The sequence below is a fragment of the Indicator indicator genome, chromosome 8 (assembly GCF_027791375.1).
Source record: "Indicator indicator isolate 239-I01 chromosome 8, UM_Iind_1.1, whole genome shotgun sequence".
Lineage (NCBI taxonomy): Eukaryota > Metazoa > Chordata > Aves > Piciformes > Indicatoridae > Indicator > Indicator indicator.
In genome coordinates, this window is record NC_072017.1 from 18911767 (window position 1) to 18932788 (window position 21022).

The 21022-nt window shown below is 38.9% G+C and overlaps 1 protein-coding gene across 1 annotated transcript in view; it reads left to right on the top strand.

Annotated features, from left to right (window-relative positions):
• Positions 1 to 21022, top strand: part of SH3RF1 (SH3 domain containing ring finger 1) — an 81125-nt gene that overhangs the window by 59196 nt on the left and 907 nt on the right. The window contains exons 6-10 of the mRNA XM_054383094.1: positions 5884 to 6038; positions 9347 to 9517; positions 9684 to 9943; positions 13640 to 13989; positions 16085 to 16419. Coding sequence (XP_054239069.1) covers positions 5884 to 6038; positions 9347 to 9517; positions 9684 to 9943; positions 13640 to 13989; positions 16085 to 16419 — 1271 coding nt within the window. The remainder of the gene's footprint in view (positions 1 to 5883; positions 6039 to 9346; positions 9518 to 9683; positions 9944 to 13639; positions 13990 to 16084; positions 16420 to 21022) is intronic.

Below are 21022 nucleotides of genomic sequence, written 5' to 3' on the forward strand. Positions count from 1 at the left end.
GCTCCAGTCCCTTTATTATCTTCATGGCCCTTTGCTGGAATCTTCAGTATGTCCGTATCTCTTTTGTACTGGGGAGCCCCGAACTGGACACAGTGCTCCAGGTTTGGCCTTATCAGTGCTGAGGAGAGGAGAAGGATCACCTGCCTCACTCTGCTAGCAAGACCACTCCTAATGAAGCCCAGGATACCATTACCCTTCTTTGTCACAAGGGCACATTGTTGGCTCATGAAGTATACATCTAACAGTAGAAATAATTAGCTGCTGATGTATTAATCCAGGTTATCTTTTATACTTCTTTCATCCTGTCCTTGAGGATGAAAGAGAACTGAGAAAACAAACTGAGGTTCGGTGTCATTTGTGCTGTTAGGCATAACGCAAGTGTAGCTAACATACATTCTGCAAACACTGAGTAATTGATTTGATTTGTGGCTGAGATGCATTTCAAAGAGGATGGGGTGGGCAGAACTCAAAGCATAATTTCAAAAGTCCTGTCAGAATTTGGCTGCTTTTTTTTTTTTCCTCCCAGTAGCAAACACTTTTGCTTGTTACTAAGAATCAGTCATTCTTTCTTTGATGGAAAAATACTTTATTTTGGTGCTAGTGCAGAGTCATTAAGCCACCTCGGGAGGTTTAGTTGCATAAGCTTGTTCAAAAGCAATCTCACCATTGGTACCCACAGGAATTAAATTGCAGTGCTAAATGCAGCATGGAGCGAAATTCCTGCCGCATGATTGTCTTGTATCCCGGAGGACTACCTTCTCTTTGTGATAACCGTGTTCTTGGTTATGTTTCCAATTAGGCATATATTTCCCATTATGAATCTGAATTATTCTCTACCACCCTCTTCAAAAGTCAGTAAGCTTCTGTACATAATGTTCTGTTTCTTCCTGACATTTTTTTTTTAGCGTGAGTAAAATACAAGCTGTAGCTCAGGCTACAGTCAGGTTGCTCCTCTGTTCTTTTATGATAGATGATAGTAGATGATGATGCAGCTCATAGTCATAGACTGCGAAGTGTGCCTTTTGTGTCACAAACTCTTGGTTCAATTTTAGAAATATTGCTTCTGACAGGTCAAGACAGAAAGTGATGTTCTTCTCTCTCAGGATGTTTCCCTTCCTGGAAATACCTGCCTGACATTCTGAGCATTCATTTTAATTGTACCGTGTCATATAGCAGAATAGTTAACTTGAGTCCTTTTGTATTTTTTGTCTTTACAAGTATAAACACCTGCTTCTCCCTCTAGTTTTTTCTTCGTTTTTGAACACTAAGCAAATGACAAGGAAGTTAGATTGAAGTAGAGAGAGTTTCTCTTTATCATCAAGATAGTTTAATTGAATCTTCTTCTTGTCAATAATTTTGGTGTTTATAACACTGCTTAAAGTAACTGACAACACTATTTAAAGTAATTGACTGTTCATTGAGAGCAAGCTCTTCATGCAGCTTTTACTTCATGCCAAGCTCAGATTAAGGGTAAAAGAAGAAATCAGAGAATAAGTGTAATACCCCATCAGTGAAGAAGTATATATTCCTTTATTATAATCCTGAATTTATGCATCTTGCAACATTTATCTGTCCTGAATCTGAGCAAAGAAAAGCTAGTCTTCTTTTTGTGTTGTGAAGAGGAGGTATTTTGAGCTGTCTTCACAGAATCACAGAATCAACCAGATTGGAAAAGACCTCAGAGATCATCAGGTCCAACCTATAACCTGTATCTTGGGTAGCAAGGTTCTTTGAAACAGCTGAGATTAGTTCCCAGCCCAAAGGAGCCTGTGAGTCTTTTATCTGATGCATGTATAGTATCACATTTTAGTTTGTCATGTTATTTTGGGAATTGTTACTGTAGTTCAAAAAATTTAATTAGTTCAAAAAGTTTTAATTTATTTTGTCCATAATCATATTTTGTAGATGCAGTGTATTACCAACCATTGTATGAAGTAAGTAATTTGCAAACTGGTGGTCAAAATTGGTGCAAGTAAGACCTGGGAATGGAAGCGCTTTTGCCAAGTGACTAAATACACTATCTCCTGCTTGTATCACTCAAGCAAATACTAATTTGTGTTCAGAAAACCTGTGATAATTTACTTAAAGGTTTTATTTTACAGCAGCAGTTCTTTAGGCTAGTTCTTTAGCTAGCAACATTAATACTTGTTTTATGTTTTGAATTTGGTTCTTTGACATTGAAGAGTCTATGAACCGAGACAAACTTCTCACAGCTGAGACTCTTGACTATGATATTATCACTTACATTGCTCTCTGAAACTTCAAACTGCAACTTTGCCCTTAGAGGGGGAATTAATTGGTTTGCTCTTCTTGGCCACTAGCATTTTTGAACCTTGTAGGTGGTTAGTGTTATTTGAAGTTCTTTGTGAAATATAGATAGCTGATGTCAAGTTCAGTAGTTGTTGGGTGAAAATATGCACTTACAATTATGTGAGACTCATTTACTTGGGAGGAAATTCTTGGATGTAATTTATACGGTAGTTATCTAATGGAGGAGATCTAGTTACCATAGATTTTAGTGAAAAAGGCTCTTAAATAAGCATGTGGTTTGAACTGTGATATGGGAAAAACAGATAAAATACACCACAGCAAAGGTAGGGTAACATTCAAAAGCAGCAGAAAGAAAACAATATAATAGCAACATAAAACTTACCTTCCTTTCATTCTGCCTTTACAGTCTCTTGAGAGGTTAAAAGTATTTTGGACTGCAATCAGCCTAGTTATCTGTATTGCTACTTCTGCAGATTGGATGTGTTGACTTTGAAATGGTGTCTTGATATGTGCATTTAACTAGCAGAAATACATGGGCTATGTTTGGATGATTTATATCCACTTACATGCAGAAGGTTTTAAAAATTATAAAATTCCTGTAACAGTAACCATCACAATTCCCTTTTTTTTTCTACTCATAGTTTCTGGTACACACACACCAAAAAAAACCAAAAACAAAACCACACACACGCAAATAAAATCCCCAACCCCAAGACCCTTTATGTTACAGTATACAGGGTAGTCTGAATTATTAATGAGGCCAAAGCTGTGAGGTTGATAGTATACTGATGACATTTAGCTGCCTGTCATGTAGTTCCTGATAATTCAATAAGGAGGACGTTTAAATAAGTACTGTTGGAGTTCTAACCAGCAAAGTTTCAACTTTTGCTGGGAAGAGGAAGCAGCTGAGAGAAATTACAGGGTCATATGTGAGAGGCCTGTTCTTCATAACATTTATTTATAATTTAGGAATTTTGTTAAACATGAGCTTTAATTTGTTAGCCCTCAGGATTTTGCAAGTCGTATTTTTTTCCCTAGTTCTTGTGGGAGCAAAGACAGAGAATGAACTCTTTTTGTTTTTCCCCACTGCTGCGCCTTTTGTAACTCTTAGGGTGTGCCAGTTATTGATCTTCAGTTGACTGGTACAGGAATGCAGCCTAATTAAACTCAGTAACATGTATGTGTTTCTAGAGCAAGAGTATAGGTACTATTTGAAGATTTCACATAAATTATCAAACGATACACTGTTTCATCTTCCAGTTTAAAAAAAAAATCACTGATTTGCTGTTTTATATGCTTGAAACCATACTTATCTGAAAAGCAGTTGCAGAAACATTTGGGTTTTATCCCTCAGCTACGTAAAATAAAAATAATTAATTGTATAAGCATATTTTAATAAATCATGTGAGGTTTGCATATATTCTTTCACAATGTTAAATATGGAAACCATCAAAACTAGCTTGTTCTCTGGAGACAGGTGTTTTGCTCAATAGCTAGAACAATGGTTACATGCCAGAAAGCTGCTTGAAAACTTGGCTAGAGCGTTTTGATTTATTTTATCAAGTTGTAGCAGTGCAAGCTGAGAAGCATTAGTCCTCTAAAGCCTATCGGGTAGTTTATTTAGATTTCTAAGAACTTGCCAAGTGTTTAGGAATTTAATTGGGCTGTGGCTCACTGCAGGTTTCATTACCATACTAATAGACCTGGGGAGGGGAGCTGAACCTGAATAAAGCAGAATAAAATAGAGCTGTGAAGGTGCCTTTCTTGCAGCTAAAAATTCTGTGTATATTGTGTATTGAAATGAATAAAATACAATGCCCAGCATTCATATCTGTAGAGGTGCAGGAAGTGTGGAATCATGACAACCCTGATGTTGTGCATGAATAGGTTTAATTATAAAGATTTACAGCTAATCGCCTCCTAATGTGAGTTTACAGTTTCTACCATGTATAAAGAAATCTAGATGCCTAAAGAAACATTTGAATTTATATTCTTTAGGCAGGTTGCCTAAAACTTAGATTCTCATGTTCAACTTGAATTCAGCTAAGACATTTGTTGAAGCTGACTGGAAGGGGGAAATAACATCTGTTGTAAAGCAGCTGGAAGAGACATGTTGGTATTTTCAAAAAAATGTTGGAGAGATGATGATGAAGAATTGGAAGAAAATGCAGCTGATATTCTTGTAAATACCTCAACTATTAGTATCAGAGCTCACAATGATGTTTCTCCAGCAGGTCATGTCTGCTTTGTGTTAAGATACAGGAGGCCTGTTTGGTCTCAAGAGATTGTTAATGTGCAATCAGAAAAATTTCACAATAAACCATGCAATTTATATCATGCTTAAGAATAAGAATTTTGACTGAAAAGTTGGAAGAGTTAATCAGTTTTCTCTGGATTTGAAAGCTTTTAATCATGCAGTTCTTTGCAGTGTCTTGACAACATAAGACTATTTCAGAGAGCTGTCCTTTTATTAATACTTTCAGCAAAATCAGCAAGGTAATAATCATGCAGTGTAACTTATTTTCTACCTTTAGAAGTAGGCTGCTTGAGGAGAATTAAAATGACTTTCAATTGTATCATTTCCAAATTGATAATGTAATGCTGTGCGTTTCTAAACTGGCATAATGGAAGAGCCAGGCAGTACTTCAGGACATTGTGTTGATTTATGTTTTCTTTAGGTGGTTTTTCAACCTCAAGTGGCAGTGATTTAGAGTTTTGTTTCAACATTAAAGGGTTGTGTTAAATCGAAGATCATGTTGAAATGAATTCTCTCTTTCATGTGAAAGGTTGGAGGTTTTTTATTACTCTCTTTGAGTGTGTTGTTACACAAATAATTATTTTTGGAAAAGGGGAGGGAAAAGTTCTCTTTTTGTGAGAGACTTTTCCCAGGAGTGTCAGTACACAAGGTCCTAAAGAATTGTCTGAGCTTTACAGCACAGAAGGTAACAATTGCTCCATTGATTCTGAAAAGGCATAGAAGCCTGTAGGCAGGACCTCCATTACGATCTGCCTGTAAAGGAACTGTGCCTTTTTACTGGGGTGTTTGTTAAAGATTACCAATCTTGATAATACTGAATTTCAAAAGTAACTTTTTAAACTAGAAGAATAGGAGAAAGAGGTAACAATAGCTCAATGACTATGATCTCACATTGTGCTTGCTTTTGTAACCCATACATCAAAAGAAAATTTCCCCCAGAAGGGGTGATTTTGGGTGCAGTGCTGCTGAATTGTGTATTATGTTTCAGTTCTAGATTTCAAAAACAATCATGTTTTGAAGTACAGTCAGCAGTAAGATGCAAAATGTACCTCCTGGAAGGCTTCTAAATTTGTGTTGAGTCCTATCCTAAAGATGCTGTAATTAGAAACAATGTTTTCCCTTTTTACTGTACTGAGAAATTGCTTATCATTTGCTTAATTAGCTGCTGAGGCTTCAAGGTTTCAAAATGGAAAAATATAACTTTCCAGTTTTATCATACCAGTATATAAACTAATACTGAACTAAGCTGGTTTTCCCAATTCCATATAATGTCATACTTCTTCTTGAAGCTGAGTCAATTCATCAAACAATATTTACCATCTGTTGCCCCCTTTTTTTTTTTTAAATAAAATCAGAATATGAATCCCCCACTTCCACCACCGCCTCTCTTGTCTGCTGCAATCATTGCCTCGGCCTCTTCTGGACCTCAGTCTGCAGGTGTAATGCAAAGGCCTACATCAGGATCAACTGAACAAATGGCACATTTACGACCACAAACACGTCCAAGTGTGTAAGTAAAACTTCAATTTTTCACAAGTCAGAACCAGAAATGGGATCAGTAACTCAGTATGTACTTGCATCATGCCAGCTGGCTATGTTGTCTTAGAATTCCCAGAAGGCCAAGCATGCAACTCAGAACAAAACCAGCAAAGCCACACTTAAAGGTGATATTCCCAAATAGCCTTCATATGGAGGCTTATTTATGTCTTAGGCAATATAATCAGCTGCTGCTGAGTGTATAAAGAACTCATTTCAAAAATAAAATTATGCAGAAGGTGGGCCCAGCATAAGGATATCAAACTGCTGAAACAGGTCCAGAGAAGAGTCACAAAGATGACCAGAAGGCTGGAGCACCTCCCTTGTGGGGACAGGCTGTGAGAGTTGGGGTTGTTCAGCCTGGAGATAATGTGGCTCTGGAGAGACCTTATAGCAACTTTCCAGTACCCGAAGGAGGCCTACAAGAAAGACAGGAAGGGACTTTTTACAAGGGCTTGTAGAGATAGGCTGAGAGGAAATGGATTTAAGCTTGAGGAGGGTAGATTTAGACTGGCGATTAGAAATTCTTTACAGTGACGGTGGTGAGACACTGCAACGGGTTGCCCAAGAAGGTTCTGGATGCCCCCTATATGGAGGTGTTCAAGGCCAGGTTGGATGAGCCCTTGAGCAGCCTGGTCTAGTGGAAGGTGTCCCTGCCCATGGCAGGGGCGGGGGGTTGTAACTAGATAATCTTTAAGGTCACTTCCAACCCAACCTATGCTATGAGTCTATGAAGATGAATGAATCCTTGAGTTAGCGATGAAGACTGTGTAACTTACAAGTATCAAAAGGTAGAGTGAATTTTTTCATTGTTACATATGGTGTGAAATGTATTCTTATGTGGAGTAACTTACGCCAAAACACGGGAAGTGCTGTATTTCATTTAGACTGTTTTACTGTCATGTCATTGTCAGACTGCTTGTCTAAGTTGCAACTGAAATTTGACTGAAGAGTCTACGGTTCACTTAATTAGATGTCAATTTGGAATGAAGGCAGAAAGCTGCTAATTAACATTGTGTCTTCACATTGTAATACAAGCATATGTGTATAACCCTTTTGGCTGAAAATATTGTGTGTATTAATATGTTCTGCTACAAGTTCACCATAACCTAGAAATGTGCCCTTCTGGCCAAGAAAGTCAACAGTATTTTGGGGTGCATTATGAAGGGTGTGGCCAGCAAGATGAGGGAGGTTCTCCTCCACCTCTACTGTGCCCTGGTGAGGCCACACCTGGAATATTGAGTCCAGTTCTGGGCTCCACAGTTCAGGGATCTACTGGAGAGAAAGCCCAGTAGAGGACCATGAGCATGGTTATGAGGAGAGGCTAAGAGACCCAATGTTCCATAGCCTGAAGAAGACTGATCCTACCAATCGTTGTCCAGAGAGGTGGTGGAGTCTCTTCCTCTGAAGATTTTCGAAATCCATCTGGATGCAAATTCTGTGCAACCTGACCTAGGCATATGTGCATTAGCAGGGAAGTTGGACTAAATGATCTCCAAAGGTTTCTTCCAACCCCTAGCATTCTATGATTCAATAAACATCTTTTTATTTGGTAACTTCTTTCTGTTCACCTAATAGGACATGTTTGAATCATCACTTTTGCTCTGTGTCTTTATTTTTATCTTCCCACCAGGTTTCCTTCCACTCCAAAAGAGCACCCTTCTTGTGTAGCAGGTGCATCTGGATTTGGGCTGTTTCTTTGGTGTCAAGCATTTTAACAGTTTCTTACGGATTATTGTGCTTAGTGTAATTAATCAGGTTCCGATCTCATTTATTCCCATCCTCCACCTTCGAAGTGTTGCTCTGTATGAGGATGCTAATGAAATTTGGAATCATTTAACTGAAAGGGAAGTTAATGAACAACAGTTAAAGAACATCAGAACATTAAAGAACATTGCTTTCCCATAGGGCTTCAGTATGTGACTTTGTAGATCATGCCTAAATCATGTACCAGTGAAGCCTTTTGTTGCTCTTCTGTTATATGTTGCCTTTAAAGCATATTTTGGACTTGCTTTGTCAGGTACCTATATTACTTTCAAAGCATTTTTGCAGGTAATGCAAAGTTTCCTGTCTGGACATCAAGGAACAGAAATTAATGCAAACAGAAGAAGCACGCAGTTAATGCTATTGCTACTGTGTGCAAGAGACTGGACAGAATAAAGTTTTTGTAAAGCCACTTTTTTACCTTCAGGATAACAAGGGGAGTGGGAAAGACTGGCTTTGCAAGTAATTGTGGGTCCTTTTTCAAGAAAGGGGGTATGCTACCCCTCTACACTAACTGGCTGCCTTGTGGAAAAGAAATTCTTTTTGAGAAAATGTGGTATATTAGAATGCTAATTCACATAGATCTGGGTCCATAATTATATAAACACTTTAAAGAGTCTTTGTATGTTCAAAATGTGGCAGAAAGTAAAACACTGTGGAGGTTAAAACAGCACTGCTTTTTAATAATGTGATAATAGAAAACTGCAATCTTATTTGAAGACTTCCCTGGGAACATTGCAGCATGCAACTGCAGGAGCTTCAGGGTTTGTTGGTTTTTTTTGGTTAGTTGGTTGGTTTGGTTTTGGTGTGTGGGGTTTTTTGTTTGATTTGGGTTTGGGGGTCTTCTTTTTAAGAATTTTTTTTTTTAAAGAAAAATGTAAAATGTTTCTGAACTCTATGATTACAAATGTACTGAATGATGCATTAATGTCGGTTTGAAGGAAAAAAAGGTGATAAACTTTACAAGGGAAGAGCTGTTAGCTACCTTACCTGTTGATTTCAAGTTCTAGTAACATACCTTTTTCTTATTTTTTGGCACCACAGTTGCACAGGGAGATTCCAGTTTTGCAATTTGAAAACTCCTTCTGATAGTGATCTATTGCTCCCAACTGACAGAACTTCTCCATGTTCCCCACCCCTCAAAAAACAAAAACCCACAAAAAAAAAAAAACTTTGCACAAACTGTAAGAGATACTAGAAGGAGGTGTAGGGGGAGAGGAGTGGAATATGCTGGGATCTATTTAGTTAAGTCCCCTCAATTAAGAAAATGGAGAGTCTTATGGGAATTATTGTACATTACATTCAAGTGCAGTTAGGAGAACATTCTTAATGGTAATTTTTTCCCTTAATATTGCTGCAACTTCTGTTTGAATGTAACAGTATGTTGGATCAAGTAACTAACACATAACCCTTTCTGCCATGCCTTCTCATCTCTGTCTTAACTCTCTGCCAGAAAACACAAGTGATATTTTAAATTGGTTTAGGTTTATCAACTGCACCTACTTTCCTGTCTTTTAGGTATATTGCTATATACCCTTACACTCCTCGAAAAGAAGATGAACTGGAACTGCGGAAGGGAGAAATGTTCCTAGTGTTTGAACGCTGTCAAGATGGCTGGTTCAAGGGAACTTCCATGCATACCAACAAGATTGGTGTTTTTCCTGGAAATTATGTGGCTCCAGTTACAAGGTATATTTTTATACGAGTGTCTAAGTAAGTAGTTTATCTGGTTTCAAGTCCAGAATTATTCTAGTTTTGTATTTGATGCTAAATTTGGATAGTAGAAGAGCTGTAGGTTTTAGCAACTAGCTCATTTTTCAATTGCGTTTTAGTGTTTTGCTTTTGATTTTGGCAGAACAGTGACAAGTGCATCGCAAACAAAAGTTCCCATGTCTACTGCTGGCCAAACGGGACGAGTGGTAACTATGGTCAGCCCTTCCACTGCTGGTGGAACATCGCAGAAGCTGCAGGGGAATGGTGTGGCAGTGAACTCCAGCACAGTACCCACGGCTGTGGTTTCAGCAGCACATATCCAAACTAGTCCACAAACCAAGGTCATTATGCATGTGACAGGACAGATGACTGTCAACCAGGCTCGCAATGCAGTTCGAACAGGTAAAAAACATAATAAAGCCGTTTTTATGTGTGGTAGATTAACTGTAGACAAGCTGTCTGGGCAAACAGCTGCAGTTAAGATATGTGTAAATATGTGCTGGGATATTTTTTTTAAGACCTTTTACATTTCATTTTTTTTTAAAGTTCAATGCTTTCTGAAATGACAATATCTCTGAATGGTTGAATCTTCTGTTACTCTCCTCCCTGCAACTATGTGTATATACATACTCCAACGCTGGGAAATTATTTCCAAGTACTTTAGGTGGATTTGTTTGTTTGTTTATATTGGTTTGGTCTGGTTTTCATTCCAGCAGTATCTAGCATGGGGACATCCTTTGAGCTTCCCCAGTCATATTCAATTCATATAGTACTAGAAGTTATAAAGAGCATCTGAGTCATACCTTTGTTTTTTACTTGTTAACTGCATAACAGCTAGAAATTGCTCTAATTTAGCATTGATTTTTCAATTATCTCCTAACATCTTTGACGACCTTCAGCATTCATTCCTTCTTCATTTTCAGGTTTCTGGCTCAGGGTTGGTCCTTAGGCATTCCTTTTTTTTCTCTAATCTTGATTGCAGCCTCTTGCAGCTTTGACTCTGAAACATTAATGCTACACTGGCTTCAAATTCCATATGATCTATGTCATAAAATTCTGTATAACTCTGCCTATACTGTCTGGGGCAGGCCACATCATAGTTAAACACACCTTCTTGTTATTTAAACCCAGATCCAAAAAAATTGATAATGGAGCTTCTGTTTACCAAATCCATGCACTCCTCTGTGGATTTGCCAGGCTAGAAACATACTACACAACTGGAGCCTATTCTATTTCAGTTGCTCCTAGGGCCTCAAAAGAAAAGATAAAAATAAATATTTCATTTCAAACTCTCTCAGTGTTCTCTCTTTCAGCCTCGAGTTTGGTACCTGAGGTCTCTTGACTGAGTTGTGACAAAGGTTTTTTTTACTCATGAGATTCTGATTGGCAAAGCAGAAGAGAAAGCAAAAGATGCAAATGGTATTATCTGTAAAGCTACTGTGGCCTCCCAAGCATTTCTGTCCCTGCATCTCTGCACTGCTGTCAAGATGAATTAGCGTACAGTTCCATTCAGCTGGAAAACATGACAATGTACTTCCCACCAACTTTTCAGGTCCAAAATGGCAAAATCAAAGGGACTACACTCTTTCTTCACAGAGCACTTGACATTGTATTGTGGTGTAAAGGTGTACTGTTGAATCACAAATACAGATGTGGCCCTTACAGGAGTTGAGAACTCAAGCAATAATGACTGCTTAATGTTCAAAAGTTACAGAGAACTTGGTAGTCAGCATCTGAAATATGATCATCTTGAGCTTTCCTTTACACCTTTGGCTGAGTGTTGCTATCTTGATGATGCTTCTCAGATCAGTGTTGTGTTTTGCAGGGCTGTTCACCAGTTTCAGTTTAGCTCAGGACTTCAAGGAACTTTCTTCAAATGATCTTAGTGAGACATTGCTTTGTTTCACCTTTGCTGAGGCAGGGTATGCTTTCTTTATTTGAAAAGAACTAGGAAGAAAATTTATATTCTGCCAATTTCATTAAAGGGTTAACCATATGAAAATAGGATGACTTGCAGCATTTTTTGTATGGATTCCATCAGGAATAAGAAAACAAAACCAGAAAGCTGTTCCACTCTTGTACTCCATTGATTGCATGCAAGCATAGACACTTCTCCTGTGGAGACAGACTGAGAGAGTTGGGGCTGTTTAGTCTGGAGAAGAGAAGGCTCTGAGATGACCTTATTGTGGCATTCCAGTATCTGAAGGGGGCCTACAAAAAAGCTGGTAAGGGACATTTTAGGGTGTCAGATAGTGATAGGACATGGGGGAATGGAGCAAAAATAGAAATGGGTAGATTCAGATTGGATGTTAGGAAGAAGTTCTTCCCCATGAGGGTGCTGAGACACTGGAACAGGTTGCCCAGGGAGGTGGTAGAAGCTCCATCCCTGGAGATTTTTAAAGCCAGGCTGGATGTGGCTCTGAGCAGCCTGATCTAGTGTGAGGTGTCCCTGCCCATGGCAGGGGGTTGGAACTGGATGATCCTTGAGGTCTCGTCCAATCCTAACAATTCTGTGATACTGCTGATGCAATCTAACCAAATTACCAGGGGAATCTTTAGAGAGCAAAATAAAGAGAGTAAGTGCCAGAGGCTTGATTCAAGGATATCACTTAGGCAAGCCCAAAACTCTGAATAGCATCTGAAAGTCAGAATGAATTTACATGAGATGTGCATGCATCAAGCTAGAGGGATGACCTCACTAAGTTTAAGAGTATTTGAAGGAAAGAGGTTATTAAGCACCTGAGATGCTGTATTTTGTCTCATATTATTTGGTTAAGTTGTCTGCACTTCATACCACTCAGTGCTTTTGGATTACTTCAACAGCTGGATCACAGGATGTCAGGATTTGGAAGGGACCCAAATAGATCATTCAGTCCAACCCCTGCCAGAGCAGGACCATACAATCTAGCTCATGTCACTGAGGAACGCATCCAGGTGGGCCTTGAAAGTCTCCAGAGAAGGAGACTCCACAACCTCTCTGGGGAGCTTGTTCCAGTGCTCTGTGACCCTTACAGTAAAGAAGTTCCCCTTTGTGTTGAGGTGAAACCTTCTGTCCTGCAGCTTACATCCATTGCTCCTTGTCCTATCACAGGAACAAGTGAGAAGAGCCTGTCCCCTCCCTCCTGACACCCAGCCCTCAGATATTTATAAACATTTATTAAATCCCCTCTAAGTCTTCTCTTTTCCAGACTAAAAAGCCCCAGGTCCCTCAGCCTCTCTTCATAAGGCACATACTCCAGTCTGCTAATCATCCTTGTAGCTCTCTGCCTCTCCCTAAACTGGGGAGCCCAAAACTGAACACAGTACTCAAGATGAGGTCTCACCAGGGCAGAGTAGAGGGGGAGGAGAACCAGCTGGGGTGTGGTTGACACATTATAGCACTGTTGTTTGTTAGATAGGACAAACTAGTTCATGCAGAGCCCCGTGCTTTGCAGTTATGCTGCAGCACAGGTTTGTATAGTCAACCCTGTGCTATTCTACAACTGCTAGTGTAGATGTTCTTTTTATTTCACAGGGGTATGAGTAAATCCACTTCTATATTTAATTATCCCAAGAGACACCAGCTTACATTTTCAGAGAAACCACTCATAGAAGTAATTGCCACTGTACTTACTGTTTGAAAGACCCACTAAATCTGTTGTGGATTTTGTGAATAGTTGAGGGAAAACAATCCAATTATATTTTTAGCAGCATTATAAGAAGTGTTTCTTCTTACTTTATGTGCCCTGACAACTACACAGCATATTGAAAGGAGCAAGCAAATTCTAGTCAGTATTTAGCTAGCTCTTGTGAACTGAAATGCAGTCTTCACTTTCCATCTCTATCTGTATGTGAAGCATTTTACTTGGCAGTTTGGATTTCTCCACAGTAGTTGGAGTGCTGTTATTCTTCCGTTGCATACTGATGCAAATAGGGTAGCATAGCTTACTTCTTTATTCTGGTGAGATAAATTTGATTCTGTGTGAGATGTAATTATAGTAATATAAATGGAAGTTCCAAGGTGGGAGGAAGTTTCTTAGGGCTGATTAGCCACCACACAGTGACTCTGCCTCTGCCTTGTGAAAAACTGAGCTCTTACGTTTCATTCTTTTCTTCTAGTTGCCGCACACAGTCAAGAAAGACCTACGGCAGCAGTCACACCCATACAAGCCCAGAGTCCATCATGCCTTATTCCTGCAGCTGTGATCATTCCACACCACTCTGTTGCCTCCCAGCAGCTCCAGCCCCAGCTTCCAAATACAGCTTCTTACGTCACAGCTGTGAATGTGAACCGCTCAACCGTGCCACTGGCATGTGCAGCAGCTTCTTTGAATTCTCCCAACATTGCTGCTGCATCCTTGGAGGGAGATCTTAGTGGGAGAACTGTAAACACTCACCCTGGAGCTCCTGCATCTCCAGAGAGTGCTGGTGGAAATGCTGCTGTCAGTAAAGTAGACAAGGATGGCAAGGTGGGTGGAGAATAAAATCATTCCCTTGATTTCTCTCACTTTCTTCATGCAAGGAATCCATTTACTGAATAGCAGCATTGTAAGGTTTTTAAGACTGAGTCTAAAACTCAGGCAGCCATTTTGTCACTATAGCTATGGGCAAATGTATTGTTTGCCATACAAGAATAATTTGGGATGCATAAAATACAGACCAGACCTTGAAGAAGGGTTAAAGGGGTTAAAATAGGAAAGCAACTTCATGCTTTAAGCAGGAAAACCAAAAAAATGAATGGGTGAAGTTCAGATGCAGTATTAGATTGACTGTTGGAATCTTAAATATTTTGTTTTTCTTGAACCTGCCGCCAATTTCCTGAATACTTTATAAAGTTGTATGGCTAGGAAATGTTATCAGTAAGTACTTATAAACTAATAAGACTACAATGAAAAAAAAAACGAACCAAAACAAACCCCCCAAAACCCCAAACCAAAACCAAGCCAAATTAAAGCAACACAAAAAGAAAAACAACCCCAAACAAACAAAAACCAGCAAACCCAAAAAACAGTATGCTGCAGGAACATAAAAAATTCAGTCTGACAAAATCAGTATTTTCTCAGGTTTTCTTCTTTGTTAAACAGACACCTCTAGAGATTATAACAAACATGTCACCAGCAATGCTTACTGGACAAAGGAAAAAAGCAGATAACTGTAATTTATAAATGTGGATCAGTAGACTCTGTAGTGATTCTGCTTTCCTTCTATTTGAAGCATCCTGCTCTGTCTCTAAACTCATTCTCACCATCCAACAAGTCATGTGATTGTTACACTGTAGGCAGAAGCATTCCTCCAGCTTTCTAACTGGTTTTGTTTTACAGTTGTGGTGTAGTTAGAAATTTTTCTTCTTTTTACAACTCTCTTCTTATCAAATGTTTTAGGCTTTATCTTACTACTTCGTTCACATGCACTCCTTAATGAAGCTTATGAAGGTTTCAGTCATAAACTGTACACTAATCTCATCCACTTAATTATTTTTTTATTATTGTTGAACGATGATACCTAGAATTTAATTTTAAAATTACTTTAGCCATAGCCACTGAAGTCAGAGTGAGGTGCCTTTAGGCAGAGCTTTAGAAAACTTATTTATGCTAACTTTACTTGGGCTATGTTAATTTCTTAGAGTTTCTCTTCTTTCCCATTTGCTAGACAGCAGTTCTTTGCTGAAATAGCGTTAGGGTTTTTGAGATCTTGAAGAAGGACAGAGGATTTTTCATTCGTAGTTCACCTATTCCACTGCATCCCAAGCTATAATAAATATCTCACATTCCTCATGCTTTTTAAATTTTTTTTCTTCCTGTAGTTAAATAGGTTATTTTTGTCTCCAGGGCTTACAATCTGGCACCTCTCATAAGCACTAAATTCACTCAGTCAGAGGGCTGGTAAGATCACTGCCACATCCTTTACAAAAAAAAAAGACAAGAAACACAAAAGCTACTTAAATAATTCTCTTCAGGGTAAGTAATAGTCTTTAGAGATTCCTGTCTGGACAAGCAAAAAGAATGTTTACAATCCTCCCCTCTAGCAGAGCAGCAAAACACAATGCATTCCTCTTGTGGCAAATTTCTGTTAAATCATGAAGGTCTCCCCTTACTGAGGGAGGAGGATAAGTAAAAGACAGTTATCTAAACAGCAGCCTCCAGGGCAGACTTTTCTCCCTGCTTGGTTTAAAATTACTCTTTGTGCCTTCCTAGAAACTTCTCTGTTAACAAAATACTTTATTTCACAGATTTCCATTGTGGGAATCCAACTCCTCATGTTTTTTCTAGACAACCTTTGGGCTAGTATCATTGGTTTTTGTAGTAAGCCTTAACTAACTTAGTTAAGGACTTAGCTGATTTATTGTCTAAATGCCTTACTGTTTTTCTCATTAGAATTTTAATAATTACCGTTCTCTGTTAGAATTTGCATAATTACCTCTGGTAATTTGTACAGTCTCCAATATCTCCTCATAATTTACCACTTGGGTCCTCTCTGATCATGATGGCATCTACCAGGAGGAAGCGTTCAAGCTCCTCACGGGAGACTTTTGTTCTAAAATGAGACACTGCTTTTGATTTACAGAAAGAAAAAAAAGGTTTGCTGAAACTGCTTTCAGGAGCATCTACGAAACGCAAGCCCAGATTGTCACCTCCAGCATCACCAACACTGGAGACTGAGCAAGCAGCTGCAGAGTTAGCCCTACAAGGCGCAGTCGGGCCAGAGCTTCCATCAGCTGGAGGTCACAGCAAAGCTGGGTCTTGTCCCACCGACAGCGAGGTCTCTGGGCTGGTGCAGGAGACACTGCATTGGAAAACAAGTTCCCTGGAGTCCTCTATTCCAGTAGCGCCACCACCTCGGCAGCCTTGCTCATCCCTGGGTCCGGTCCTGAATGAATCCAGGCCTCTTGTCTGTGAAAGGTAAATTACCCTGTGCAGTTAGACTCAGGCAAACAAAGAAAAAAAAATCCACTCTCTGACACTTGCCGTGTACGTTAGAACTGCTTCAAAATGCTGAGATTTTATAGCAAGATGAAACTCACTTTTTAACAATGCTTTATATGCTTATCAACCAAAATTCTTGTTTATATTTCTTTACTCTTTGTGTTATATTGAGGTTTTGGAAGGAATAGACACTCAAATAAGGTGATTGCAGATTTGATATGAGAACTTACCTATGATTGAGTTTGATATATGATTTCTTCAGCTGTTGCAAAGATACTTTTACTACTCAAATGCATCATTACTGTGCACTCCACATAGCAAGCTATAGGGCAACCTCTCAGTCCTGGCTAGTGAGCCTGAAAAGCTCATAGTTGTCTGGACTCTGAAACTGCCAGGCAGTTGCTTTTAAGTTCTGTCACTTTTCTTTTGCATCCACTTAATGATTTTCAAATTTTCAGGTTTTCAGTAATCACACAGACTGGGAAGGAAGTGGCTGTTTTCTAACAGTCTCTTTTCATTATTCCTGATAGTACACAAGCAATATGAAAACGGTAATAGGATTTCTTTTGCTGTAGCTACAGTTTGTGTGACATACTGAAAAAGATAATGGAGTTGCAATGGTAACAGCTCTCAGGCTGAACTGAGTTAGAACTACTGTTGTAGACTTTGTTCTGATACTATTAACTTCTGGTGTGTGGGCATACCATTGTATTTTCAGAGGTCCCTTGATCTTAAGCTATATTCATGTGTTAAGAGCCAGACAGTATGTTAGTTTCTACTTTTATCTCACTTCTGTCATACCTTTTAACATTTTTATAAAGGTATCACTCTTTCTATGCAATTTTCTTGCTGGAAATTTCTATCTCATACTAAACTTCTGAATTTAGATTTAGACTTACAGATAGAAAATAAAACGTGACTCTTCTTTAAGGATAACATTTATTTTCACATTACCCTAAGTCTGCTTGGCAAAGTCATGTTTTTATGCTTTGAATGTGAAAAGAATATCAATTTTATCTGACATGACCAGTGGACATTTGTGTAAAGCTATTTTCATCCTCATAAAAAAGAAATTTTTTTCACTTCCATGACCAATTTTTTTTTCCTCAGAACTACTTGCAAAAAAATATACTGTATATTTTTATTGACCTAGTAATAATACTTGCTCAAACATTCTTTTTATTCCATCTCTGTATCCTTATTATTAGTTAAGTGATTATTGCTTTCAGAGAAGTGCCATTACAAGGTCATTCTCCCTGGTGGTCATTCAGCACTGTAACATTTTGGTCAGTGTATTTGAATGGAATTTCATTTGGGTTCCTTTAGTCCTTTCCATGGCAGGGTTAATGTTTATACTGCTGAGGTGCTCTTGTCATGTTTCCATTTCCTTAGGTGGAATTGTTTAAAATATGTTGCTTAATCATACCTACTACTTACATTGTACACAGTATCTTCAAAATAATTTATAAGGATTGAGTAATCTTCATCGGTCTGGAAGAAGGAATGCTTAAGAAAGATATTGATGATGAAATAGCATCTTTGGTGTTGAGGAGGAAAATAGTCCTGAGGGATGAACTCAACAAAAAGCTGAAGAACAGAGAAGGCTGCACCAAGAGAAGTGTGGCCAGCAGATCAAGGGAGGTGATTCTCCCCCTCTACTCAGCTCTGGTGAGACCCCACCTGGAGTACTGTGTCCAGTTCTGGAGCCCCTATTACAAGAGGGATATGGACATGCTGGAACGTGTCCAGAGAAGGGCCAGCAGGATGATCAGAGGGCTGGAGCACCTCTCCTATGAGGACAGACTGAAAGAGTTGGGGCTGTTCAGTCTGGAGAAGAGAAGGCTCCGAGGTGACCTTATTGTGGCCTTTCAGTATCTGAAGGGGGCCTACAGGAAGGCTGGCGAGGAACTTTTTAGGATATCAGGGAGTGACAGGACTAGGGGGAATGGAATAAAGCTGGAAGTGGGGAGATTCGGGCTGGGGGTGAGGAAGAAGTTCTTCACCATGAGAGTGGTGAGACCCTGGAATGGGTTGTCCAGGGAGGCGGCTGGGGCCCCATCCCTGGAGGTGTTTAAGGCCAGGCTGGATGAGGCTCTGGCCAGCCTGATCTAGTGTGAGGTGTCCCTGCCCATGGCAGGGGGGTTGGGACTAGATGATCCTTGTGGTCCCTTCCAACCCTGACTGATTCGATGATTCTATGATTCTATGATTCTAAAATTCTTCTCTTCACAATTCCAATCACAGGCCACAATCTGATTGGAAATAGTATTATTCTGAGTCTGGCTTTGCAGTGTAATTATTAGTGTTCAAGTTTTATCTTCAGAGGTGACTAGAGAATTTAGGAGTTGAGTTCTGCTGATTATTCTGCATGAATTAAGAGCAATGTAGCTGGCTCAACTCTGGAAAATAATTCTATCCACCACAAAATGGCTCGTGTAACATCTGTTTCTAGTGAGCTGGCTAGCGGCTTTAGAGAGCAGCAGGTTTTATCACATCTGGCAGCATTTAATGCTGTTAATTAAATGCTGAGAATCAGTCTGCCCTAGATGAGTGTTGATTATCTGTGGGAGTCAAGGCACCTACTCAGCAGACAGAAAAGCTGCAAAACAGCAGGGCATACGTGAGCTGAACAGAAAAAATTTGATGTGCATGAGAAAGAAACTAAAGTCAGAAGTTACATAATATTTGTAATAATAGTAGTGCAGCTTTCTGTGTTTTCCTCAGCTAAAATTTTCTGCATGTGAGAAAATATTTTATCCATGTGGTGATCAGGAAAACCACAGATAATTGTCCAAAAATCAACTAGAAATGGAAAGAAAAGCAGTATTTTGTGTCTAGTGAAACAGAAGCAATGAAGAAAGGGAGAAACACATGAAAGATACAATATTCTTCATGTTGCTGAAAAGTGTGAGAAATGCCAATATTAGAAATTGTAAGTAGAATGGAAAAATGTGAAGATGGACCACCACCGCCTCCCACCTCAAAACAAAAATAAAATTCACAAAGTGCAAAAACGTGGGATACAGCCTGATACGTTAGGAATATCAGGAATGAAGTGATGGCAAATACACTGTCTGCTTCTGGGAGGCTGAAATGCTTTTCTTTTTTTTAAGTAATATCACTATCTGCTTAAAAGTAATTAGGCTAATATTTTGAAAATTAAGGAAAAAAGACAAATTTAAGGAAAAAACTAAAGAAAAAAGACAAAGAAAATAGAGAGAGGAAAACACATACTGTGCAGCTTAGGTGAATGTAAAATGCTACAGATTAGGTGACCACCTAAGATCTGCAAACTTGACCTTCACACATTCAAAACATTTAAAAATACTGAATAGAGAGAGAAACAAGGAAGTGTTTTGGAAGATTGAAGCGTGGGATTGAACGTGTTTTTCCAAAACAGAGGTCACGCTTAGTTAATGTGATTATTTTTCTCCAGGGACCTGGCAATGAACTTTTGAGCTGAAGCATAAGCTTTTCACTCTGCATGAAATTGGTAGTTTTGGCAGTATGTTGTACACTGTGAAACAGATAATAGAAAAATAGGGGTTTATTCCATATCTGATCAAAAGTGGTATGAACAGACAGATTTTTGAATGTGTGGTGAGTCTGGACCTGATCACCTCAATTTGGGCAAATAGAATTTGTAAAATGTGGCATAAAATTTGTTGGTTTTTTGTAAGAAAAAATGTGATTTAAAGGTGCAAAGGCTGACGGGTTTCCTCTCATGAAACACTGAAAAATATAGTAAAATAACATTTTAACACCAGCCGTATTGTGCTTTGGTTTAGGCATTAGATTACAAGATAGTTATCAAAGTGATCAGGAAGCTAAAAGTTAATGAGAAGCAGTACATTACTGCAGGGCTGAAGGAGTCCAAAACTATGTGGAAAGCTCAGGAGAACAGTATTTCTGTGCAAGGTGGTGATCCTCTAGGAAAGGCAAAGAGAAGATTGGTTTTTGCAAAGTTGTTGGTTTTGAACACTGAGGCAGAAGCTAGGGATAGAATATAGACTAGGCTGTCACTTAGGAGAGCACACAGGTTACTAATAAGACGGCATGAGAAACAGAAGCCAGTGTGTTTCAAGTTGGATTGTTTACAGCAGCATTAGACAGAATGCAGTGTAAGCAAGGCAAATATTCTCTCCTGAAAACCAGTTTTAAGAGGCTGGTTTTTGGATAAAACTAGTGCTATGTGTGTGGTGGTTAATTTTCAGCTTGAAAGCAACCTGTTTATTACATCAGAAGAAGTTCTTCATAGCTTCATTGCAGTTCTTCAGCCTTCACTATCTTGTCGTCCCTGAGTAGTTTACAGTCTAATTAATTAGAGTCTATTAAAAATGTTTGCTTCTTATGTCCTAAGTCAGCATTAAAACCGAAGTGGCTCACAGCAGCACATCTCCTAGCACTGTGCTTAAGGCTTTTCAGTTCTACAGTCAGTCATGGATTCTACTTGACTTCAATATGTGGACATTATTGATTAACTAGAAAGTGAGTTGCAGTATCTATCAGAGAAATTGATTAAGAAGTTGACACAATTGTCTACAGAGATGTAACCTAAATTTTGGGTAGATGTGAACTG